The 27996-nt window shown below is 34.7% G+C and overlaps 1 protein-coding gene across 1 annotated transcript; it reads right to left on the bottom strand.

Annotated features, from left to right (window-relative positions):
* Positions 1-306: 306 nt before the first annotated feature.
* LOC140795551 (transcription initiation factor IIA subunit 2) lies at positions 307-11409 on the bottom strand. The gene is made up of 4 exons (XM_073148196.1): positions 11108-11409; positions 9468-9599; positions 9320-9370; positions 307-634 (listed from the first exon to the last, which is right to left on the bottom strand). Exons 2-4 carry the CDS (start codon positions 9594-9596, stop codon positions 494-496), a joined length of 321 nt encoding a protein of 106 aa, XP_073004297.1. The 5' UTR covers positions 9597-9599; positions 11108-11409; the 3' UTR covers positions 307-493.
* Between the last annotated feature and the right edge of the window lie 16587 nt (positions 11410-27996).

Raw genomic sequence — 27996 nt, 5'->3', positions numbered from 1 at the left:
ATAAAAGAGGGGAAATTAGAATTGGCAAAAATGGCCAACATCGTAGGCCATACATAAAGGCCTGTTGGCAAGTTAGGCACTACACTGAAAAAGTTAGAAAGCTAAAACTCATGATAAATTCTCTCGAAAAGAAAATCCTAGTAATTTAAATTATTAGAATGAATTTAGTTTGCGTAACCAAATAGTTAGCTTTATTTTATATGTTACTGGGCTATATAGATGAGCACGATTGAAAAAGTCTGCTACCTCTAAAATTTAGCCCAGATGCTCCAAAAGAATGTAGCAGTCTAAACTGGTGCATAGTGGTGATGCAAAGTCTCAAACAAGAGGAAGATGGATTTACTTCTGGTGTGAAAATAACCATGTGAAATACATCAAATTGCCTCAGCCATAGCAAGATGACTGGAGAACAGTTTCAACTTTCAATTTTAAAGCAAGATAAGTTCCATTGCCTCATGAACTCCCATTAAATCGCAGAGGAGCAGCAGGTGCATTATTGAGTAAGCAATTTGGAGTCGCAAGCTACAATCTTCACTCTCCCAACTTGTTCCTGGCATTCCTCGTTCTTGAATGTTGCATCCTGTAAGATGAAGGTCCACACATTATCGCAGAACCTGTAAGTGTGCAAATGTCCCTGTAGAAGACAAAGAAGAAACGAATCAAAAGAGAATCAAATATCAGAACGCAGTGACAATCACTGAAGGTACAAAGAACTTCTCAAAGAATGTCCAAGTACTCGAACAATGTTAAGGTATGAACAGAAAAAAAAAACTTCTAAAATTTCTTTAGAATAGCAACCACAGGGTATTTTATTTTGCCAAAATAACTTTGAAGAGTTCAAAAATTCAGAAGTAACAACGACATGATGGACTGGTAGTCTTCCTGAATTATCTAACATCAATAAACTCAGATGTTGCAACTTAATGCTAAGTAAAATGACATTTTTAATTTTTTATATGAAGATCGAAAGATGAAGGATAAACCGACATCCCAATAGAAATATTAGACAAAACATGAATAACTTAATTAAGTTAATAGTGATTCGTCAAGTAATTTGCACAATAAGATTAAAAATAATGGACAGAGAAACCAAACTGGGAGTAACTCAGTGGGAATCAGTTCACCAATACAGTTAATGGGAAAATTCTACAGTTTGAAGTGGACACGTCGGAACATATTTCCAAATGAAAGATCAAATAGTAGAACTACAGCATGAGAGATAGAGACAGAGAGAGAGAGACAAATATTACATCTTAAATGACTCTTTGGCATGCACCAACTTGACAGGACTACAACAACATACCGCATAATTTGATTAAGCTTTACAAAAAGACAAAATTACTAGGTGAGTGCTTCTGGGTGGAACTAGTCTGACATGTTATCTTCAAGTTGGGTCAAATAACAGTAAGGCCCTGAATGGGAAAATTCATCCACATTCCTCCCTTCATAACTGGGTTGACAATTATCTTGCTTGTTGCATTACTTGGACATACATTAAGTTGGTAATGTAATATTTACTAGACTGATTCAACTATGATATTAGTCAAGCTAAATATGTCAACCCCAAATCTGCTCACTGATAATCAGGTCGGCCTGGCTCATCCACACTCGAGCCATTGCCCCTAATTATAATATATTTTTTCAGTGCAGTTCCAATGTTACTAGTCAATATTGGAAATTGCCTATTCTAGGTGATGCTAGAACACAAATTGGATTAGTTGCCATTTTTATTCAATTGACTTGGCATATTAAATATGAGAACTCCAGAATTGTGGTTAGTTACTGCTAACAATAGAGAATATAATTTAGGATTGAAAAGGAATGGAATTTCTAATTTAAGATCCAAGGTTAATTTGCTTGATAAGTTTGTGGATCCACTTCAATGATAAAACTTTTCTCTCCTCTCTCCCCTACCCTAGCCGCATCCCATGTATCTCCAAATTCTTCTATATACCTACAAACTTTTGCATATCAATATTTGAATAGATAAAAAATAATAAATAACAAAATAAAATAAAAACTTATTAAGAGAAGTCCTAAAGAGTCTTGCCACTAGATTCTGCCATGCCATCAGAGAAATAAGAGGGGCCTAACTTTTTTGACAATTTAATTCTATAAGCTTTTCAAAGGATTCCATTAATTTTTTATATCAACTAATGTTTGGAACACCTCAAAAGACACACTACCAAATGATGGGGCATATTTCAAAATATTCAATTAGCCATTATGAAACATCTGCTGAGTGCGGAAGTAATGGAGACATTGCTAAATCTCATAGGTTTAAGGGAAAATATAAAATATCTATTCTGGATTCTTATTCTTAAAATTGTATCTCTGATCTATAGGATATTCTACTGTTTACTTCTAATCTAAAATAGTGATGTAATAATTACCTTTAATGTGACATAAAATTGAGGTAAAGTACAAATAAGAAGTGAAAATTGACTAAACTGCCATTGATTTGACATATAAATTCAAATTATAATGTTCTCATTTATTGAAGGTATGCAATGACATATATGAGTGGCAGGAGGGAAGAAATAGATGAAAAAATTATAATTGACTTATATGTGGAATAATTTGAATATTGTTCTAATCTAGAATAAGAATAATTTGATCTTTACTATCATTCTAGAATATGAAAAAAATTATCCTAAAGTGAACATGGCTTATTTTTTTATAATAGATTAGGAGCTCGTAGTCTAAGACAAAGAAATTAGTTCTCCCAAATATATATGTAGGACAACTACGCCAATCATCTCAAGGAACATATCACAACGGGCTCAAACTTGCGATATAATATTGTAGTAAAAAATTCATAAACTATCAACTCCAACATCTATAGGAGATTGAACCATGACCTCTGTCGTAGGCTGATAAGACTCCACCATTGAGCTACAATAGTGGCCTGCTAAATCTCTTGAGACACTATCTTCTCCTCCTTGCAACTATATCTAGTTTTTCCTCCCAAGTGAAATCACAAGGCATGGTAGTATAGAAATGACAAAAACTAAACAGTCAAACATTTTGTTCCAAATATCTTGGGTCAATTGTATGGATCCTTCCCTCCATTCAATTCTATTTACTAGGAAGTTCTATCACATCAAGTATTATTGTGTCCGTTTAACCAATTAATACATCTGTTTCGGTATTCCCCTCTCAAGGAAACTTCCCTTTGAATAATTCAAAGTATTAAATTAAATCTTTATTCTTCTTGGCCATCAAGGGTGATTATTTATTTCTTTTACCTCTTTGATGCATTGATTTATGGGAATTGCATTAGATCTATATCCTCTTAGACCTACTTACCTAAAACTAATTAATTTTAGATTTCTTCTGTTTTCCTTCCCAAGTTTTATAATCCTATTTTAGATTCTTCGAATAACAGCAAATAGAGTATACCATAAACCTTATCCAGAATATTTCAGTTTTCTTCATAAAAATTTCAAAAATCTACAAACAATAGTAATTTTTGTACAATACCAATTTTCACTTCTCTGAGTTATCTCTCCTCCAATTACACACGATAGTAGCTATCACCCAGTTACAGAATATGGCCTAACATTGATAAAGGCATCTCATTTGTTAAAGCAAAAGTACAACAAGGACAACAATAAAGGTCAAAAAAATAAGTGGACTATGTTTGAATGATTTGTAATAAATTTTCTGTCTTTCTATATTGGTAGTGTTGCTTCAGCATTATGCATAGAATTCTTTTGAAGTTGTTGCCTTAGAAATTGAGAAGCTTTTGGAGATACTTTTTCTGAATTAATGATATAGACAAACTAGCATATTGCAGATATTAATAACAAAAGAACATTAAAAGTTGAAATCTTCAGTGTGTGACAGTAAAACTTGGCACAGTGCACAACAGTCATATGGTTCAATTACAGAGACCACCTTTCCAATCACTGATGGGGGTAAACCTGCTACATCTTGCATTCCCTAGATCATATCACCTAGAGCTTCATGCACTACCCTTTGTGGATCAATACTTTGGATATCTAGTCATGTGGTTTACATGCAAGCAATGTTCAAAAAAGTGCTTCCCAAGGTACATGGCAGCCAAGAGGTTTCATGGTCTCACCATCGTCAGGCACCATAAACCCAAAGTGGGTCTCAAGCAAGCTCCCTGATTTGTTTTTCCTAAATTGTCTAATAAACTATACAGAAACTATATAATTAGTTACTGTATCAAGGTCAATGAAAAGACAAGAATTAAGGAAAGAAGCAACCAGAGAAATACAGTTACACATAAAAATGAATTACTAAAAGAGTCAATATATTGATTCCCTTTCCCCATTTCACTGGTCACTTCAACATAGGACTGAGTAACCAAAAGGATTATGTCCTAAAATTATAAAGATCCACTATAGAGTTCTATAAGATCTTCTAAAGATTCCATGCAACCAAAGGATTCCATATAACTACTACTCCACTTGATCATGTCATATGCCTTCCCCATCACTTCCATGTAGCAACAACAATTCCAGAAGAGGTGTTTGAGAATGCATCAACAATAGCAGGCTAAAATGTCCTCCAGATATGTTTCTAGGCCACACTTTAGGGTACTGCCTCACATAGTGATAGTAGGAAAAGTTTTTTTGTTGATCTTTCTTTTCTTCCCATAGAGGAGAGACAGTCCATGGAGATACGAGAAAACAAATGAAATGATTCTGTAAATCCATATTCAGCAGAAAACTAAGAACCTACCTTTAATACAAATTCTTAACCATATTAGGATAGTGATGCACAAAATGAGGACTTATATAGCAACATGGTAGATATAATATTGATTCACGAAATGAGGACTTATGTAGCAACATGTTAGATATGATATCGATGCACAAATGTGTGCATAGTTAGAGGTCAGGAACCATGTACAAGGATAGTAGACTCCCTCCTCTCGCCTAATTCACCAAAATCGGATGCCACTGATAGATGCTTATTATAGGTAAAGGGCCAGATTCTTAATCACCTGAAAAACTAATGTATTTTGTTGTATCTTACCTTTCAAGGAGAGATGTTAGCAATTCCATTGTAACCAACTCTGCTGTACTCAAGTTCAATTAAAGTAGTATAATAGGCCACATAAAGGGATGTGCTGTAAAAACAAGATATATCATCGAGACATATTATACCACTTTGAACAGAAATCTCACCTTAATGGGATTTTAGAACATCAAGTCTGACTTTCCATACCATATCTCTCTGACTTAGTGTCATTGGAGGGGCTTTCATCACATACTATCCTTGCAGGGTCACTAATATTTTGAAGGCTAAAGTTTTAGAGCACAACTAAAAATTAAAACAGCAACACAATAATTTAAAAATTTTATGACAACTGAAAATCCAATATGAACTATCTAGAAATAATTACAAAATACTGAACATAGTAATGATGGACAAGATAAGGGATTGCTGGGAAACATAAGAAAAATAGTTGGGCAGATAGTATGGGTGAAAACAGGTCAGGTATTATCTGAACCAACCCAATTCAATACCCATAAAAGACAAAATACAGCTTACAAATTTCCTATCCAACCTAAATCCAGATATGGATAGAAATTTTGAAACAATTTCAAATCTGGTTCCAAATATGGATACATAAATTTTACTGGTATACAGATCCGGATACCCATTTATCCACAATATATAACTAATAAACCTATTAATATTGAATAGATCCTCAAACTTCCGAACTCTCCTAACACATTTAATTGCAACTTGCAATTCTTTTAGCTCTTTTATCTTCCGTAATCCACATTCCACTATTAGATATAGATTCAGATATTTGTTTATCTGCAAATATATAACTAACGAATCTATTAGTATTGAATAGATCATCAAACTTCCTAACTCTCCCAACCCATTTAGTTGCAATCTGTTTAGCTCCTTCCACTATCCACATTCCACTCCATTTGTACTCAAATCTATTTAAGATCTAAACCCTATCCAATTCAAATCTATGTACTTTTGAATATTCGATCCAAATCCAATACATATCCGGATCCATATAGAGCAGATATGTTTTTAAATTTTAGTATCCATCTAAAATCTAAATATATATTGTCCGATGTGCAAATATGGATACAAATATGGTTGACCGCTATCCGGTCCATATTCGATCTGTTTCCAGCCCTAATAGGTAGGCTTACCCACAACAGTGGCAGTATTTTGGCTCATCAACCAAGAAGTAATTCTCAAAGGTTCATCTAGAGGTATACCAAGTATAGATAAGAGAGAAAAGCAATAGCTTGTAATATAAGTTTTTCCAAAAGAGCCAAATGGAATACAATTATGATAAACTCACCATGATTGAAATATCCGACACAATTTTTAACCAAAAGAAATTGTATCAACCAAGTGGCTGCCCTTGAAGAGAATATAATCTAGTTAAACTTCATACTAATCAAACATGTTTGAGCAGAAAAGGGAGATGAATATTTCCAAGCAGGTTCCTCTAATAGAGTTCAGGCCTTTGGTTTTGTGAAAGCAAGTCTTAACAGAAAGTTCTCCACATTCCGACAAAAGCTCCCTCACTTCTGTAAAAGAAAGTAGATGGAAAATGAAAAGCAATGTCGCCAGCTCCTTTTCCATTCTAATCATCTCCCTTTACCCTTGTTTATTTGGATATAAAAAATATGTGATGTAGGATTTGGGGTTCTAATTTTTCCACATCCATGCAGATTAATCTCTCTTTCTCTCTCTGTCCTAGAAAAAGAACATTTCTGCTATCTGCATCAAATAATGAAAAAATTATCATGTTGAACTTTGTTCCTTCCAGCTGAGGAAAATTTCCCATGGATTTAAATTCTTCAATGTTTTCTTTTCCTTGGAAGCAAGAGCAACCAAACTGTTGTCCATACTAGGAAAATTTCTCACGGATTTAACTTCTTCAATGTTTTCTTTTCCTCGGAAGCAAGAGCAACCTAACTGCTGTCCATACTAAAGGAAAATTTCCCATGGATTTAACTTCTTCAATGTTTTCTTTTCCTTGGAAGCAAGAGCAACCTAACTGCTGTCCATACTAAAGGAAAATTTCCCATGGATTTAACTTCTTCAATGTTTTCTTTTCCTTGGAAGCAAGACTGCAAGAGCAACCTAACTGTTGTCCAAACTAAAGGCTGCAGATATTAAAGCCTGAAATGTAATGGGGGAAATAGGAAAAACCAAGAAAGGAGTCAAACTTGGGATGCCACTGTCCACCAAAAAAAAGGAGCTCTCACAATAATCCTCTATAAAGCAATGTTGCAGTGGAGACCATTAGCATAAAAAGTCACCCGTGAACCCATTAAGGTACCTGACCCGCCTATGCTGCCGCCAAATACTGACTAGGCCGTACAGCCCCCTATGCGGGTGGCACCTAACAATGAAAAAGCAGTTTGGGGGTTGTTTGGTTGCTGAAACAAAGGAGTGGGATAAGGTATAAACTGCCCTTTATCATAGAAAATGAGAACCAAATGGGTGATAACTCACTTGGATAAAGAAAAACAGTGATAAATAGGGGTTTGTCATGTTTTTCTATTCCAGTTTCAAGTAGACAAATGACCCTTTTGCCTTCAAAACATCTTCCCCCAACAAATCAAACCCTAACCACATTTTGACATATATTTTAATGTTACCTGTTAGTAAAAACAATGTACTATTTGTGGTGATATATTGTGCCATATTTTCAAGGCTCAAAAGTTAAAAACATGTTGAATATTGTAATGCTCTAAGATTATTATGTACTTGCTAATAATTTATGATACATATGTGGTGAAAATGCTTTTTGACATGGGATCTCCATTACATATATTCATGATGGTATATGTAACAATACGTAAATTAGAGTGAATACAGTAAAATTATTTTATCAGAGTTCTTTTTTTTATACATCAAACCAAGGAAAGGCAATAAAGTAAATTTGATCTTTCTTATGCTTTATCCTAACTATCACAACCAAAGACCTTATTCTTATCCGACATAATTATTATTGTTCATGGTAAGAACCTTTTTCTCTTATCTTTGGTTTTTCATATCCAACAACCAAACAATCCCATAGGGTAGGCAGCCAATGGGCCGCCACCAGCCTAGGTATACATTGACCACCTTTCAAAACACTAGCCATGGCAAGACTAAAGACCCACTTTGAGATCCCTTGTCATATTTCTTAGTATATCTTAAGTAAACTTGAAATATGTAAAACATAAAAAGTGACCTAGTTATTACTTGACAAACAAATATAATAAAATTATATGGTTTAAGTTTCCCAAAGTTGTTCCATTTCTACATTTATTCTATTGTCTATAATGCTGACCAATATAAGATAAAAATTATTTAAGTAAGTTTAAACTTATCTTCTTCAAAAGAACCAATAAGTTCATATCATATAATTAGATGAGACCTTACCTTCTTCCAAATGAAATCCACTAGAATTGCTATAGTGAAGTGATAGTTTTGTGAACAACAAAAATGAAAGCACATTTATTGTATGTTCACAAATAAATAAAAAGGCGTGAGAAAACAGTTGTCATAGGGACAGAAATGAAGATTATTGAGGTTTTGTGATGGTAAAAGGATGCATGAAAAATTCAGGGTATCTGTTATCTTGGTTTTTGCCTTTTGGAGCATGATCCTATGCTTCAATTTAAGTTAATTATAGAACAATGTCATCTAAATATAAATATCAAGAAAACACGTATCTTAAGAGCACACGGTTTAATTTGTTGTTGGATGACTCTCAAAAATGATTATACTACTAGTATGATAATGAAATGGCAAAGGATCGTGCCTATCTGTTCACATCTAGTAATTTAATCAACCTAAAGAGAGCTTTTCCGACGCACTAAATGCATACAGGAAATTTATCCTTCTCATTCACTATTTTCGCTACTTGACTTGTTTCCATTGTTTCTACTTTAAGGGGAAAACCCGATTCAAACAAAAGTTCACTCACTGTCATCAGTCATAATATATTAATATGCTATTATGCTGCATTCTTTTGTGAAAGATAAAACAGAACAAGCAGATCTGAATAATAATGCATACAAGGCTAAATAAACCTTACACATCAAGATTATCAAACTATTCTCCAAAGGAAAAGGTTCTCATAAATGATGTCACCACCCTCCACTACAACCATTACTGCATTCTGATCTCACCATAAATTACAAGCCTTAATGTTCTCCATATTATAAGTTATCTTCTAAAAGTTACACTGCTACATAATAAATAGATCAGCAAGTATCAAGAGGGTGGGTGCACTAAGTCAGAAATAAAGATGATCCAACATATAATGCAACATAAAGAATATGTAAGAAGCTCTTCCACATACCTTGAAAGAAACCTTGCTCTTTACTTGGTTTTCCAAAGCCTCTGTCATAGACTGGCGGCGGAAAAATGAACCAAAGCAACAAAATACCCACTTAGATTCTTTCTTTTTTTATGGAAGACTTTTCTAATCATGAGAATCAACATTAAACCTTATCGAACTGCACCAGGACTTGGATAGCTAGCTCTGGGCTTAAAGTACCATTTGATACCATCTCATCCAAAGTTTCAGTCAAACACATGCCAATTGTGGACCTCCGATAGAGCTCAAAAGTTGCCATCACCTATAATCACATTCCAATGCCCAAAAGTCGAGGTAAAAGAGGTTCAGCAAATAATAGCAATAAAAAGAATAAAAAATCATTCCAGGTGCAATATGAAACTGTTATCTTGTGAAAATTTGTATGTTTCCTTTCTCAATCAAAAAGTTTTAGTAAAATTTCGTAGTCTGGTAGTGGAAAATAACTGTTTAAATTATATGAGTCTAGACCAACATCAATGGATAGCCATGTCATGATTATAGGAAAAGAAGAATATAGGGTGAAGTGCCTGCTCACTCTTTAAACTTATGGAAACTTCATTTCATAATATATATATATATACAGTACGAAAAGCCCCAAACTGTTAAGAGTACAACAGAATCTAAACCTCTATATTAGAAATTTCTCATCTAATCAAATGATAAGTTATATATGTATACATGCTTTAAGTTTCCCTTCATGTGCCCTTAATGAATTCCAATAACCTTTCAATGGTTAACATTTCTTGTTGGAGAAGCATAGTTCTCAATATATTATAACCAAAAGGCAAATAACTTGTTATTTAACATTTAGCTGCAAAACTAATAAAACTTAACATAATATAGGTTGCTAACAAGATGAAAAAATAACTCGGCATAGTAGAACATTCTAGCAATTTCACAGTGTAATTAATTATGAGAAACCATATTATGTGACTTCTCAAGAGTTGTTTCCCCAGTTATCCTTCTCTTCTTTGGTCCATAGGCCATATTAGAAGAAGTTCCAAAGAGCATACTAGAAGTTCCATGTTGAGGTAACTTTGGCAAACTAACTTTGGAATAGAGTTCCTTATTTTTAACTCAGTCTCTCCACAATTCTTTTCATCTCCATAATATTCATCTCCACAATATGGTGTGTATTTGTTTTAGGGCATGGTTCGATTCGTCATCCACTAATAATCATCACATGAGTCTCCACTCTATAATAAGACCCTTTGCATATATGCTGACAATAATTGAACTGAAACCTAGTTTTCGCTCCTCCTCCCATATTTTCCAATTTGGTTACATATTTCCAAAGTTTGGCACTGTCATCTGCCGCCACACTACTAGTACTAGAACTCATACTTTTAATAGCCATTAATCTGTGGTAAAAGTAAAACAGAGAAGGTCTAAGTTCTAACACTATAATAATCTAACTGTTACTAATAAGATAAGCATTCTAACATTCTAATATAACATACAATTGGTTTTTCTTCTCTGAAATAAAACAGAGAAGTTCTATTAACCATTCCACAACAATTTAACATACAGAAGAAGAAAAAACCAGAGAAGAAAATCTGCGCAATTTCAGAGAAAAGAATTCAGAGAACAACGGAGAAAAACTTGAGGGAAAAAAAAAAGTGAGAAACGAAAGTGAAAACAGAAATTGAGAAGTGGAGGAAATCAGATGAAGAAAATTCAGAGAAGAAAAAGAGAAGAAATTGAGGAAAAACTGAGAGAAGAAATTGAGGGGAAAAAAAAAAGAGAAACAATTAGAGGGAGAAGAAATACCGGCGTGAGAGAGTGAGAGGAAGACCAGCGTCGTCGTCGGCTCGTTTCTATCGAGTGTCGAGAGAGAGGGGGAGGACAGCGTCGTCGTCAGCTCGCTCGTCGAGAGAGAGAGAGAGGGAGAACGGCGTCGTCGTCCGCTCGTTCGTCGACAAAGCGGGAGAACGGCGTCGTCGTCAGCTCGTTCGTCGAGAAAGAGAGGGAGAACAGCGTCACGCGATCGTCGACAGAGAGGGGGAGACGAAGGCTGCCTAGGGCACGAACCGATAGAGAGAGAAGGGAGAGATCGAAAGGGTCGCGGGGGTGGGGAGGTGGTCAGGTGGTCAGGTGGATAATGGGTTAACATGTTAGCTTAACGGGTTTATAAAGTTAAACCCGTCCAATTAGCCAATAAGCCGAAACGTATTTAAACCGTATCCCTAACATATCCCAACGTATTCAATCGTATCTAATTTCTGATACTCTAAATCGGATTATATCCCGAAAATTAAAATTAACTATTTTAATTTCTGATACTCTAAATCGGATTATATACCGAAAATTAAAATTAAATATTTTAATTTCTGATACTCTAAATCGGATTATATCCCGAAAATTAAAATTAACGATTTTAACAGTTTTGTTGTTCTAGAAGAATTCTGATTGATCTTGATCATATTCAGATCGAAATTAGATTTATCGAAAAAACAATTAGCCAAAATCCTACTCCACTGCGGCTAGTGTTAATCTAGTCTCTATATATTATTAAATTTTAGTTTAAGAGATATATGTAAGTAATTAAAAATAATTTAGTAAATAGAATTTAATAAATTTTTATCTAGTTATAAGTACCTTTATTCATGATTTATTCAAATTATTCTTAGTTAACTCTACCTGGTAAATTACTAATATAGTTTGTCAAAAGATAATGTCAAGATATACATATATGAACAAAAGATATACATGTAAGTAAAGAATCTTTTTTCTTCAGAAGTGTACATCAAAAGAATATATAAAAAAACAATTTATTTTCATCTAATACCCTCAAAATCTCTTATTTGCTTCTATACCCCTCTAATATATTTTAGAAGGGTAATGCAAATAAGAGATTTTTTTTCAGAAAGATATACATACAAATATAAAAATATATATACGCAAATAAGATATTTAGAAGGGTACATATGTAAAAAAATTAATCTGGAATTATAATTTAGAAAATAGTAATTATTGGTTGATGCAGTATAAGCTTAATTTTTAATGTTTCGGTTATATCTATAAGTATTGGTTGATGCAGTATAAGCTTAATTTTCATCATGAATTTTTAATTTTTAATTTTTAATGCTAATCAGTTCAGCATATTTAGTAAATAAGTTTAAGGGTAGTCTATTTTGGTAAAAAAGTTTAAAAACTGGCTCTATTTTGGATAGAAACTCTAATAGGAAAGCAATAATATACATTGATGCCAAAATTTAAAGAGAAAACTGAGGACTCTCTGTCGTAATTTACAATTATGCGTAAAGCAACTTCCATTGAGTTTTACTTGTTTGTTAATTCTATTCTCTTTTAATTTTGGTCAGCAGGTATCCAAACCTCTAAAGACTATAGGTTCTACACCATTTTTGCGGAATTCCTGAGTTCACCAACAAGGATAAGACATTAGTTCTGCAGTTTTCTGTTAAACCTAAACAGAAGCTAGACTAGGGAGGTGGCTATGTGCTCAGTGGTGATGTTGATCAAAAGAAGTTCAGTGGTGACACACCCTATAAGTTGCATTTGATACTCTTATTTTTTACTTCTTTCTACAAGGCATCTTGTTGTAGCTTTCTTTTTCTCAAGACCTACTAAATTATACCATAATCAGACTGCAGTTATCATGTTTGGGCCACATATTTGTGGGTACAGCACCAAGAAGGTTCATGCTATTCTTACTCGTGATGATGGCAAGAACCATTTGATTAAAAAGGAAGTGTCCTGCGAGACTGACTAGCTAACTCACGTTTACACATTCATACTTCGCCATGGTGCTACATACATCATCCTGATTGATAACAGTGAGAAGAAATCACGGGGTGTCTATGATGACTAGGATAATCTTCCTCGAAAGAAAATAAAGGACCCAGAGGCGAAAAAAGTAGGAAATGCATATCTTTGTTTCTTGCAAATATCCTAGCAATTCGTTGTTTGATTATGTAATTTACTAATTTCATTGATACTGTATCTCTTACTTATAGTCTAAAGATTGGGATGATAAGGACTACATTCCTTATCCTGAAGATAGGAAACCAGAGGTATTAGAGTACAGACGCTAATATTTATGTAATTGTTGCAGTGCAAGAGTATCTTAGATCCATTTGACAGAAATTTGTAACACATGGAACAATGATCAATCTAAACTCTACATGATTGCCAATCTTGCAAGGCTGGCGTGCTGGAAGAAGGTCGCCATTGTCAATATAATGACTAGAAGAATTTACTATTTACATGTTTGATATGTTTAATTACTGAAAAATTTACTATAATTTTTATGCATTGATCATGCCTTTGTTCCTATTTCATGATATTGTTTCTTTTGCTCTCATTTTAGTTATGGATGATATTGTCTCTCTCTATCTTATATATTAGTTACTTCTTTTGTTCTTTTTGATAGGGTCATGATATTTGGATAATAAAATGGATGGCGTAATATTATTGTTTATTTATTTTAAACTATTTGTAGTTTGTAATGAATTGTATTTAAACTTGGTTCTAATTGTCATGGGATTGTTAGATTTGAAAGTTAGAACTAAACTTGTTGTATATATTTATTGTAAACTTTGTTCTAAATTTTGTTGCATACAATTTGTTGTATGGATTTGGGCTTAAGAGTTGGAATTTTGTTCTAAAATCTAAACTTTGTTGTATGAACTTTTATTATGGTGAATTATTAGGACTGTAATTTTGATGTTGTATGAGTTTTGAGTTGGAAATATATTATTTTTATTTGTATGATAAATTAATAAATACTTAATTTTATATAGGATTTATTAAACGGGTTAGACGGGTCGTGTTAACATGTCAGGTTAACTCGTCATATCTATTAAACGGGTTAAACGAATCGTGTCATGTTACCCGTTTAATAATTGGGTCGTGTTCTTATCTATCAAATGCAACTCATTTATTAATCAGGTCATGTTCGTATTAGGGTAAAGTTGACCCGACCCAAACCCACTTAATTCAACCCAATTGCCACCCCTAATTGTGGAGAAGAGAAGTAGGGAAAGAGGTCGAGGTTACTAACGACAGAGAAAGGAAGTGGGGAAGGAGGTCGAGATCGAAGTTACTAATGGCAAAGAAGGGAAGGAGGTTGAGATCAAGGTTACTAATGGAAGTAGGAAGGAGGTTGGGGTTACTAATGGAAGCAGGGAATTAGGTCAATGTCGAGGTTATTAATGGAAGTAGGTAACCGATGTCGAGGTTACTAATGGCAGAGAAGAATAATAGAGAAGGGAAGTGGAAAAGTAAGTCGAGGTCGAGGTTACTGATGACAGGGAAGAATACCATAGAAAGGACATAGGAAAGGCTGGAGGTCGCTGAGTTTATGTCCTACGGTATAGGGCCCACAAAAGATCTCACTGTTGGATAAAATTAAACACATTTCATTTCACACACGTCCACATGGTAGAATACTAGAGGGATTAGGAACTTAACACTCTCCTACAAACTAACAGTTACACACAAACTCTAAACACGTGCAAGGCACCTAGCAACTTGGTTAGTTGCCGATAATCAAACAAACCTATATCAACAACATAATTTATCCATAATATCTAAACTAAAAATAACTCATGTTTAAATACTGGTAACCCTAATAGGGCCTCATAAAGGTCACAACATATTATCAAGAGTATCTTACTATTATATATACACAATAGTTGTATATATACAATATATCAAGTACAAAGTCACATGTTTATAGTAACAATAGAATAAAGACATCAATCTGAAAGTCAACTTATACATCATATAACATAACTCATTAGCATAGAACACTAACAACACTATATTCCTCAATCGCTAGCAAGACCTCTAATGGAGTATCCTGCTCTATTGTTCACTTGAATTTTTGGAATGAAGAAACAAAGAGTCATGAGCTAAAAGCTTAGTAAATAGATTTTATTCCGAATTAGTAATGTCAAATAGAGAGTAAATCATGTACTAAATAATATGAATCAGAAAAAAGTATCATGCTATGAATAAGCATATAAGCATGTCCTCAATAATATTAGATTTATAGTATCATATCATGACTGATAAAGAATATAATCCTCGACAATATATAAATAAATTTTCATGCCATATTATCATCGTAATACTCTCAAATATAACGCATGCCGACTATAACTATACTATGATATCAAATGCAACCATATCTAAAGCATGATAATATATATATCAAATGATAATAGAATCATATGCAATTCTTAGTATCAAAATTATTATCGTCATCCCAATATTATATCATCATACTAGACTACCGTGCACAATCAACACTTGATATCTAGTCTCATTATCATGCCCCAAGGTCCAAAGCATACCCTACCATGTCATCCGCTAAGAGTATCAATATCCATCTAGATTGGGCACCCTTCTAGTTGATAGAAACTACGTGAGGATAACTCGCCATATATGCCATAGCCGGCATATATCGAATGTCTTGCTATGCACATAGACTAACGACCTCAGACATAAGATCACATGATCACAAATATATCAAGCGATCAATCATCCACTAAGTGTGTCTTAATGTTGTGGTTCTTTATTTAAATACAAATTGGATACGATCAAACTGTTTCAAATTGTATCATTTTCTATCTTTGTTTTAGGAAAATAAGGTGACTTCTAGTAGGTACATTCGAACGCAAGAGGAGGGCATTCGAATAGGGCGTTCAAACACTTGATTTGCGTTCGCATATATAAAGTACAGTTTTTGGTCGTTCGAACGCAATCGAGGTGCGTTTGAAGGCCGCATTCGAATGCCTGATTCGCGTTCGCATATCTAGAGCCCTAGTTTTAGATATTTGAATGCAATCGAGAGGCGTTTGAATGCAAGTCGGATAAGTTGTTTCATCTTAAAATTTGTTTAGGGTTTTTGGATTATTATCTAGCCTCTAAATATGTGGAAAGGTGGCTTTTGCATCTAGGTTTAAGCCAACTTCTCCCTCCTCCTTCCTCCCTCTTGGTAACCAGCTTGAGCTTTTATTTACGGTCGAGGTTAATCCCCCATTGCTTCTCCCTCCTCATTCTAATGACTAGCTATACCTGGAAGCTCCCTTCTCTCACTTCATCTTGTTCAACCATAGCCATCATCATCTCCCAAACCTAACCATATCATCCATATCCATCTTGTCACTTTCTGACCTTTGGTCATTATTCACTTCATAACTTTTAATTTACTAGCCTAATCGATGAGATTCTGGTTGCGTTAGACTCCTAACTTCCAAAGGAAAAACATATCAAATCTCAGATTGTTCCAATGGTTGGATAGATCTCTATTGCCTTCACAAGTTCCGTGTTGAGTTTTGTTCAAATTAGCAAATAAGATAGACAATCATCTTCCTCGAGGGCGACCGTAACACCTGGCCCGAGCGCCCACTAAGATATCCTCACGCTTTCTATCAATATCTTATCAATCAGATTTTAAGCTTTCCTTCTAAATGATAGATCATACGCATTTATCTAGTACCATAATTGATCATGCAACTTAGGATACAATGCAGTCTTCAATTATATATCTATCACATACATACTCATGTTATAGATCAACTCAACATAAAGTACAGATAATCTATTCATCTTTGAACCTATCCATATATCATCAGTATATTCATATCTAAGATCAGTCTAATCAAATGAATGATAAAAGATGCTCAATTGTAATCATCTTTAGATAAGATTATATAATTATGCTAGAGGCCAAAACATACATATACATAATTATATAATATATCTTAATTTGAAAAGATGTCTAGGGGATAAAACTAGTTATAATAACTATAATTACCAAGCAACCACTCTTTCACGTTTGCTACAACAATGATTAATCCTCGTTAGAAAGATTCACAAGGTCTTGAATAAGGGGGTCAAAATATAAAATTATCTATAATATATAATATTAGTCTTTCCACTAATTAAAATTAATCTAACTAGAAGATAACTTCTCTTTATAATAGGATATTATTAATTCATCCTAAATATTCTATTTGGTTTATAATCGATATTTCATTCTCCTATTACTATTAATTTATTTATTTGTTTTGTTATTATTAACCATAATTATATTATATAATAATTTCATTATTTAAGATATAACCATCTGCCTATTATTCTCTTTGATAATTAAGAAAAACAAAAATAAATTAATGCAAGTACCTGCATATAGGTATATGTACATAATTCTAATAATTATTATACCTAGCTATGATTAATATAGTAATTATATTGCATATATTTTGCTAATCATGGTATAATTAAATTTATTTACTAATCATGGTATAATGTTATGATCTAATCATATGGGTTAGGTTAGGCAAGTCGGTTGAGTCGAGTTGAGTCAACTTGAGTTAGTTAGTTAGCTTTATCTTCTTGTTTTGAATTTCACATAAATCAGATAATCCGCATGTAGATTTAATTCGCTAGGATTTTTACTTCTATAAATAGGAGTGAACATGTGTTGTTAATGATCATTGAATCGATCCATGAATGAATTTGAGTTTAGCCAAATCATTATTTTATCTTTATCTTTTATCGTAGTCGTTAGATCGTCTTTATCTTTCTAGGAGTAGATCATAACCATAGAAATATTCCGATCTTTCAAACGCTAGCTATCTTATTTCACCAGCAGCCACCCTACCTTATGACTGTTCACCACCACCATTGGTCATCTGCCACCCTCCGACGATCGCCACAACATCGGTTATTGACCTTGCTCCACTATTTTATTAATATCTTTTCATTAGACGTTGGATTCTTGTGAAACCAAAACCATTAAAACCCTGACTCACAAGGCTACCCACCACATAAAATATCATAATTTTCTTACGTCCAAATTGGTCCAGATCTGGTTCGTAACATATAATTAGATTAATTCATAGAAATTAGTACTTTAAATTCACTACAATAATTAAATAACTAATAACATGGTATTTTAGATTAGCACCACTATGCTGCCCAACACCACTGTTGTAGCCAAGAGAGATTAGATTGAGGGGAGAAGAAGAAGAAGAAGAAAATGGGAGGGGAATGGTTGCTGGTGGCCACTCAGCGACCGGCCTCCCGTCGGCGACTCAATCCTTCGATGGCCCCGAGTGGGAATAATAAAAGAGGAAGAGAGCTAAAAAGAGAGAAAGAGAGAATGAAATAAACAGGGAGAGAGGCTCACCGACGAGATAGGAGGGCCAACAATGGGTCTTCTTGGTAGTTGGAGGTGGCTATGGAACTAGAGGGAGAGGGAGAGAGAGAGCTAGAGAGAGGGAAAGGTTGAGAGAATGAGAGAAATGAGAAAGAGAGAGAGATACCGGGGTGGTGGCGTGGCGGCAGTAGAGTGGCCGGTGGGCTCGATTCCACCTCCACGCATCACCGCGACGCTGATTGGTGAGGGCTCGATGGAGGTGCATGGCACTTCCATCGCAGCCCTTGCATGTAGTGCATGCTGGGCACGAGGCCAGCCAAAGCGTGGCCAGTCTCATCGTGCCAAGCTATTCCATTATTTTGCTCTTTTTTTATAGCTAGTGTTATTACATTCCTACTATGAATTAAATGTATTTCTCAGACCCTAGAGGATATAAGAAGCCATCCATCTAAAGAGAATTCAAAGAAGATCAAGTTCTAAACTTAGAGAGTTTTGGGTTCCTTCACAGAGCATACTTAACATCAAGTGTGAGGAGAGCCACATACATATGTTTCATTATTGTTTCTACATCAGAGATTGATCAAGAGAATTAGAGGAATTGAAATGTGTCATTATCATTGACAACTAACCTCAACACAAAAAAGTTTGAGGAGCAATTCATGGCAATATACCACGTGCAAGAGACGAAGCTTAAACACTTGGACGACGAATTCTGCAAGGGATTGTAAATACTTGTGTTTGTGAATGATATGGAATAGATTAATTCAGCTTGTTCGTGGATTTTTCCTCTTGATAGACTGAGGGGTTTTTCATATTAAAAAATCATGGTCGTGCGTTTACCGTGTTTTAACTTTTTCTTCTTTTTCTTGGCTTTCTCCTTTTTACCTAGTTTTGATTTTCAAAATATGATTTGTAATCAATTTTTCTAGCTCAAGTAGGATCAGACTTTCTTAGTTCAAATAGGATTTGACACTTTAATTTTCTATATCTTTTAAACCTAATCAAACTTGGAATCTATCTCTCCCCAAAATTTTAATTGGTAATAGAGCAGGTTACCCTCGGATTACTCATATCAACTTGTGATGAGAAAGGGTGTGATCATCGTGTGGAAAAAATTATCTTCTTGATTTAATTTATTGTGTATTTGTTTGTTTATAATTTTTAATCTGAAATACCCACCACCAAATACACGTGCTCTTCACGTGAATAAATACCATGTGGTGTTCACGTGTTCCGCTGGTCAAACATTTCAATAAGATATCCAAAATAATAAACCAGAGTTTACCAAAACAAATCTAATAAAGAATCCAAATTTATCATAGGCCACAACAAGTCTCTGAAATACATATCCATAAATCGCTTGCTTCTCCACGACCTTGATTGTATCTATTAATCTGAAAAATATTCCACCAAGGTGGTGAGCATAAATCCAAGTAAGTATAAGACTCTATAATATAAGAATAGTATAATACAAAATGCAATAATATAAATCATGCTTAAATGATAATGTAATATTGAACTCATAAACTTACTAACGAGGGTTCATCGATAAAGCAAGATCATAACTCATAGCAATATACTCTCCTAGAGTCTCAAGTTCATGGCAACTAACAATATCACATGCTCTCCTAGAGCCTCCATATCATAATAACAAATAATAACATCATAAGCTCTTCTAGAGCCTCAATCAATGAGGAGGGATAGATATCTAACGGTAATGTCGCTGATATCTAGCGATGCTGTATATGATCAGTTATATGTGGCATCAAACTAAGGACTCTAGTCGTAAGCCCATCCTCACACTTATCACTGCACCCCGTGTAGGAAATCACAAGCCCCTATCTCGAAAAGACGCCTTAACTCTACGTCATTGGGTACCGCTAGAGCTATAAATTCTATATTACAATTATTATTTTTAAGATCAACAAGTGTCTAATCTCCATACTCGGCAGCAGAGGCTCAACAAAGGATGGTGGTGGTCGCTTGTGGATGTGGAAGAATCTTAGTGGCTATGATTGGTCGATGGTGGCAGGGAGAGTCGGGAGGGGAGAATTCAAAGATGAAAGAGGAGGAAGACTAGACCCAAATCATCATACGTGTGACACGACTAGGGTTGCAATCCACATATATAGAGGATAACCTGACTAAACCAAACTGACTAGCCGACTTGACTAGAATCCAACTAAAGTAGACTATAAATTAGTTCAGACTGAACCATACAAAGAATTAAAAAAAAAAAAGAAACCAAACAAAATTAGAAAATGGCTCAACTCAACCGAGTTAATCAACTCGCTGGCTCAGGCTAACTTAGGATTGGACTATGACTAAGCTCAATTCGTATCAATCCACTATGCTTTCGACCACCTTAATCTTAATAAAACCCTCGAATTAGAATTATATCACTTAAATCAAGGGTTGATTGAAACCAACAAAAAGGGTGAGCTCGATCTTATGCACCCTAAATTAACCAATAGGACAAGGTTTGGACATTAGGGATTATGAGTGTTCTGAGTAATAAAGAGCAAGTCTGGGCTTAGCAAGTCTGGGCTTGGGATTAGTTTTGCTAGATAGGATCTTGGACCTTATAAAAAAAATGGAAAATTAAGAGAGCTTGATAATGTGTGCAAAAGAGGGTCAAAAGTAAGAAAGCTACAAACCTGTCATGTAGCACGGATAGGGTGGTGACTAGACATGGAGGATGGTCAGGTGGAGATCAGATGGCTCAGCCAAGTAGGTGGTGTTATATATATATATATACAAGTTCTCATGGATAGAATAGTTAATCGAAAGCATGAGAATATCTGAGTGGGCACCGAGGTTAGGGCATGCTTAGAGTTGATTGATTGCTTAATATATTCAAAATTTTGTGGCCTTACGTTTGAGGTCAATAATCTGTGTGCACAACAGACATTCAGACATATGTCATTCAGTAAGGCATATGTGGCAAATTATCCTCACGTAATTTCTATCAACTTGATAGGGTGCCCGATTTGGATGGATGTTGATATACTATTTACGGATGGCAAGGTATGATTATGACTTAGATACATTTAACAGATGACAGTGTATGCTTTTAGCTTTTGGGCATGATGATGAGATTATGTATTGGGTGTTGACTGTGCACGATGATATAGTATGATGATATTATTTAGAGATAATATTAATGATTGAGATATTGAAAAATGTATATGATTCTATTATCATCTAATACACATGATGATCGAGTAATCATCATGCATCATTGTTATTGCATTTAATATCATAGCATGGTCATGATCGGCATGCATTGTATGTGTTATATTTGAAAGTTATGATGATGGTATAACTTGAGATTTATTTATACAATATCAAGAATTATATACTTGATCAATTATGACATGATATCTACCATACTTTTATATATTATTGAAAATATATTTATATACTCATTCATAATATGACGCTCTATTTATTTATATTATCCAGTATATGATTTACTCCCTATTTAACATCACTGATTCATGATAAAGTCTATGCACTGAGCCTTTAATTTGTGACTCTCTTTATTTTCTTTTCTAACCCCACAAATATGAGAAACTCAATAACGACTTGAGATATCCCGAAGAGATATTCTAGAGCGAAGATGAGGTGAGCTAATTGTGAGGTAGTGTAGAAGTTAGTTTATATAGAAATTGAGTTATACTATTATTGAATATATTTGTACTTCATTATATTAGACGATGATTTATATATTTTACTTGTGTATTAGTCATTTTAGTTGTATCTTAATGGTTTATCGTAGCCTGTGTAATACGATCTCTCCTTAAAAAGGGTTGATCCGACTCGCAATTAGTTATGAGTAGAAATTTGTATGGAGTTTTCAAGATATTTTTCGATGGATCTAATCGTTGGATCGACATGAAATTGTATGTTGTATCTCTATGAAAGAGCTTTCCGAGAATCTAATTTCACTCGAATTGGATGACTAGATCTAGAGATATCATTGAAATAGTATATAAAGATAGAAAGATCTGAGGAATTGAGATATGTGGGTGGAGGCATGGACTCCTAGGTGAAATATGGTGGTGGTAAAACGATAGTATTAGGGTGGCACCATTAGGGTTGATGGAGATGGAAGGTTAGGGATAATGGATAAGGCTAATGCTAATGCAACGGTAGGGAGAGTAGAAAAAGAGGGAGAAGAGGGCCTCCCCTAAGGGTGGTAGGCCGGTTGAGAGGTTTAGAGGTGGCGTATCTGAGGAAGAAAGGAACGAGAAGGAGAGGAGAATAATAGTGGAAGAAACTTTATTTTATTTGATAACCACAATAAGGTTGCCTTTCACATATTTAGAGGTTAACATAACAAATAAAATAAACCAGAAATAATATTAGAAATAATGCATTCTCACCGAGTGCGTTCGAACGGGGTCGGAGCACATTCAAACAGGCTAAACACGTTCTTTGTATTTGCGAACGCATGTAGGGATTCGATCAGGCGTTCGAACGTGACTTTCCCACGTTCAGACGAACAAATCGTGTTCTCTGTACTTACGAACATATGCAGGTGTCTGAAATGCAACTTCCCGTGTTCGAACGCGATAGCCAAAACCTTTATTCTTAGAAAAAAAAATTCCGCTCGAGACAACTAGGTCCAATTCCAGTTGTATCACTATATGGGTTTTACCGGATTATATAGTAGTCTAATATGGTTATCATAGATTGTGTTATTCATATACTAATATATTTATTTGGATAATAGTATAATTTATCTTGAAATGGATTATGTGAGTACATGTGTATCTTTGCGTTATGGCCTCGCCCGTCCTGTCTCATGCGTCGCGCGTACTGTGTGGGTGTGTGGGCCAGCACGTACCCATGCTGGGTAGAGGCATTACACAGCCTATCCCAAATATTCGACTATGCCTATACCCCCAACTACTCTTACTCTTGTTCCAAACATCATGGAAACCTTAGCTAGGATTTCCTATATCTAAGTCAGCAAACACCCATCATTGAATGTGCCCCTACTGACCCAAGATGTGCCCACACGCTAGTTCGAGGCTTCCACATGTCTGAGCTTTGTCCTGGTCAATAAAGCCAACAAAATCATAGCTATTCTCTTGCTAAGGCCATAAACCAAATTTGGACCAAATTTCATCCTCAGACCTGCTCCACATGGTCACATGAGCCAAAAGCCCTAGCCAATCCATCGCCACACCATCATTGTTGTGGGTGGTCAATATCTACCTCGTGTATCCGCCCATCATGTCTTTAGTGCTTGAAACTTCTCTTCTATCACCTGCGCCATATGGAAGGCATCTAAAAGTTAGGTCGGTCGAGTTGCCTTTACCTCGACTTGAATGTTGCGTTAGAGTTCGCTAATGAATGCACTTCGGAGGGTGGAGTCTAGCCATCCTCGTATTATATTTGAAACCCTTTCAAACTCCTCCTGATAGGCTTGTCCAAAGGTGGTTTGGATAAGTTTCGAGAGAGTCGCCTCAAAGTCCTCATATTTGGATCGTCTAAATCGGCGACAAATGGCATTGGCAAACTCGTCTCATGTTCAAAACTATCAATTCCTTTGGGTTGATTGAACCATTATATGCAACATCCTCTAGGTGGAAAGAGGCCAACAAAACAGTCAACTCTTCTAGTGTGATCTAGTAGGAGAAGAATTATTCCACTTGATTGACCTAATAGAGCAAATCACCACTGTTGAATTTCGAAGGTACTATTCGTTCTATCCAACCTTGGATCGTTGGCCAACGTGCAGCCTTGTCTCTATCATCCTCTTAGCCATGGTTAGGGCTCCTCCACTCCCTCTTGTGGCCTCCATGGTCGACATGCTCAGCCCTTAGATTTTGTGCATAGTTGTGCAACTTCATGCCACAGGTACCAAATCTTCATCCGTGGATGTGCCATTTGCTCTCATCCCCGGTGTAGGTAGCAACGACACTTGTGATCACTATCCAAGGGATGGAGAAGGCCTGTCACCATGCTTGGACAGTAGTGGAGGTGGCGGTATGAGGATGTGAGGTTACGATAGCCATCTTCTACAATCTGATAGTATGTCTGAATTCATCGTTGCTTCTCATCTTGAGGAGGATCCTCAAGTTTTCAGCGATAGTTGATCTTAGCTCAGTAAAATTCATGTACATCATCGCCACGAGAGGGAAGAGTTTAGGTGCTGATAAGATTGACAACATCTCTCTTGAAATTTCTTGTCTTCAACCTTCATCTAGTGATTGGGTAGCGCCAACATCGACTAACTTCAATTCACCGATACTCTCCTTATAGACATGGCTCTAGTGGTGGGCGTGATAAGGAAATGTGGCTCTAATACCAATTGGTACAAATCTAGGGTTAAGATTATATTACTTAGATTAGGGGTTAGCCGAAACTAGCAAAAAGGATTAGCTCAGCCTTATGTGCCTAGGCTAATTAAAAGGATTTGGTTTAGCCAGCTAGAACTTTTGGGTGTCTTGGGCGGTAGAGAGTGAGTTTGGGCTTGAGTTAGGTTTGTTAGATAGGTTGGACATTAGGAAGAGTGAGAAATTGAGAGGGGTTGAGAATTGTATAAAAAATGGTCAAAAGTAAGAAAATTCTAAACCTATCTATTGTCTAGTGCGATCTGGCTGGATTGGTTAGGGCTTTTGGCTCCTATGACCATGTGGGAGAAGTCTGAATATAAGATTTGGTCCAAAGGTGGGTTATGGCCTTAGCAAGAGAATGACTAAGAATTTTTTTGGGATTATTGACCCGGATAAGACACAACACATACATGTAAAAGCCCTTAGCTATACCGCATGGGCATGCTTAGCGGGATGGCCGGAGTCCGGTTTGGACTTGCGTGTGTCCTAGTGCATTGGAGGCACGTCCAATCTTTGTTTTGTTTTGTTTTGTTTTCCTTCTTCCTTACCCTCTCCTTGTTCTTTTTCTTTGATTTTTAATAAATTTAATTGGGCTGAGCCCACTTCTCTCTAAAAAAAATAAAATAAAAATAAAAATACAAATAAATAAAAACAAAACAAAAAAACAAAAACAAAAACAAAACGACAAAAAGAAGTAAAAGAAAACCTCAAGTGGTGCAACTTGACAATGGAGAGGTGCGCTGGTACTCTAATAGTCGCTATCTATTCTTCCAATCTGAGCCACGACCATACATCTCAATTGGATGAGGCTACCAACCAAGGTATATCCACACAGATGGGATTGCTTTATGAGTTGGTGGGACTGCAGGGAGAGCTGAGTGTGTAACACTATATAACACAAACAAAAGCAGTGAAGGCCACCCATTTTAATACCTTTGTCAATTTTCAGTTGTCTTTGTCCAAGCACAAGAGATGCTTTTAGAACTAAACGATATGCATGCATGGTGGGATACACGAATTAATCTTGAGAAATTTACAAAATAGCACCAGCTATTTTGACTATATTATAATGTATATATAAATATATAAAGCTTTCTCCTTATATTTTTATAAATAAAATATCCTATTTGCTAAAACATATCGACCAACACCTGAGTTGAGTTCAATTCAATTTAATTTAATAAGCACATCACAGAACGTACTCAAAGATAGAATATTCCGTCCAATTTAAATAATAATTTTAATAATTTCTAAATTTTTCTTTACCTTACTCCTCTAATATATATGACCTTTAAGATTGAATAACGGTAATTTTGAATTTGTTAATCTCATGAGATTAGTATTTGGATGTGATTTTTGTATTTTTAAAAGAGTTAATTTGATTATATTCTATTTAAATTTGGTGTTAATTTGTTTTCAAGCCGTTTTGGAGTTTGATTTGATTCTATGGAAAAGTGTTAGCTTAGTATTATTTATTTATTTTTCTTACAAAATGTAGGACATATTTTTAGTTTGTTTTTTTTTTTTACCGAAACTGCTTACACCCAAAATTAATAATAAAACGGGTTATTTCACTACAACCCTAAGTAAAATGCTTAACTGTTAAGATCGGCCATGATTAGCATTTTTTTAAACAAAACACGATAAACATCTTAGCTATTTACTATAAAAAGATGATACATATAAAACACTGTAAAATTAAAGGATTTTATTTTTAAAATACTACCCAAGAATAATATAGGTAAAAATACAAAAAAATAAAAATTATAATATCATAACTTTGTATTCGATTATCCATTTTAGTTATAAAATATGTCATTGTGAAGATATAAAATAGTTTTATAAATTAAAATTATATAGTAATTCTCCGAAGCTAACTGTGCTTAATCGTAAATATCAATTTTTCTGATAAAACACTTTAACTCTTCGACGTTTTTTAAACATAAAATGCTGAATAGTTGTGCGTCTTATAAAATAAATTTTTTGACACTTCCATCTAAAATTAAAACCCTAATTTATCAGTATTTTACCAAAGACCACAGTGCCACAGACCGACATTAAGTCTGAGGTGAGGTCTATTTAGATAAATAAAATATAAATGAGGGTTAGTTTGGTTAAAAAAACTCCTCTATTCATAATGCTTTATCTGTAATATAGTCAAAGTGCATGGGGTAATTTGTACATTTCTCAATAAACAAACAAAGTGGGCCAGTGGGCAATTAGTGGAACCTGGAGAAGTGGGAACTCACCTCTTTGTTGTCCCATTGGCTTATAAAAGTTTAAATACCACTGAGCCGTTGGAGCTCCTATCACACATACCTTTCTTTTCCAATTGGATGCGTTTCAAGAGACCTTATCACACACACAGAGATCTCCTTTATATCGCTGTTAATTTCAAACATTAGAGATTAAGACATTTTAACCTTAAACCAATGGAAGTGAATAGGATCTCAATTATTATACCTTGATTAAGACAAAAATAGAATATACAATGGTATCTAAATGCCAAAAGCTAGGATATTAATAATAGTAACTCAAACTTATATTCCACGCATCATGGAATCTTGCACTCCTGCCACGTGAGGCTAAGCGATAGAACAAAGGAAATGGGTCCCGCTGTGGGGTTGGGGGAATTAATAATCTTATTCTAAGCACTAATTAATTAATTAAGTGATTTTTATAAATTATACGGTATATTTTATCGATTTTGTAATTCACACTCGTCTTTGAAGATTTTATAATCTTTTTCTTTCTTTTTTCTTATAATTTTTATTCAACTCTTTGAGTTAACGTAGATGGTACTAAAAACTAGAATATTTCATTATAATATATAAAATAATTTATAAATAACTAAATTACTTATATCTTTTTTATTTTTTTCTCTCTTCAAAAAAGAAGGAGAGAGAGATGGAGGAGGAAGAAGATGAGAAAAAGTGGTGGTGGTGGCAGTGGCGGCGATAATGACGACGACCACGACAACCATGATAGAGAAGGTAGGTGGGAAAGATGGTGGAGATATATAGAAATAAAAGGGACATGTGTGAATATTTTAATAATTTAATTAATATTAATTAGTCAAAATAATGTTAGAGTGTTAAATGAGAATTATAAGAAAAAATAAGGAGTTAGGTTATAAAATTCTCAAAAGACGTGGTGTGAATATAAAGAGTGATTTG

The sequence above is a fragment of the Typha latifolia genome, chromosome 9 (genome assembly GCF_019914945.1).
Source record: "Typha latifolia isolate L0001 chromosome 9, TyphaL0001v2, whole genome shotgun sequence".
In the NCBI taxonomy this organism is placed as follows: domain Eukaryota; kingdom Viridiplantae; phylum Streptophyta; class Magnoliopsida; order Poales; family Typhaceae; genus Typha; species Typha latifolia.
The sequence above is the reverse complement of the archived record's forward strand: the minus strand, read 5'-3'. Positions and strand labels throughout refer to the sequence as shown.

Excerpts from the sequence above, each read along its gene's own strand:
- LOC140795551 (XM_073148196.1), bottom strand. The coding sequence starts at position 9,596 with ATGGCAACTTTTGAGCTCTATCGGAGGTCCACAATTGGCATGTGTTTG. Across the intron at positions 9,371-9,467 it reads TCCTGGTGCAGTTCGATAAG|TCTATGACAGAGGCTTTGGA; the intron begins GTTTAATGTTGA and ends TTCCGCCGCCAG. Across the intron at positions 635-9,319 it reads AGAGCAAGGTTTCTTTCAAG|GGACATTTGCACACTTACAG; the intron begins GTATGTGGAAGA and ends TGTCTTCTACAG.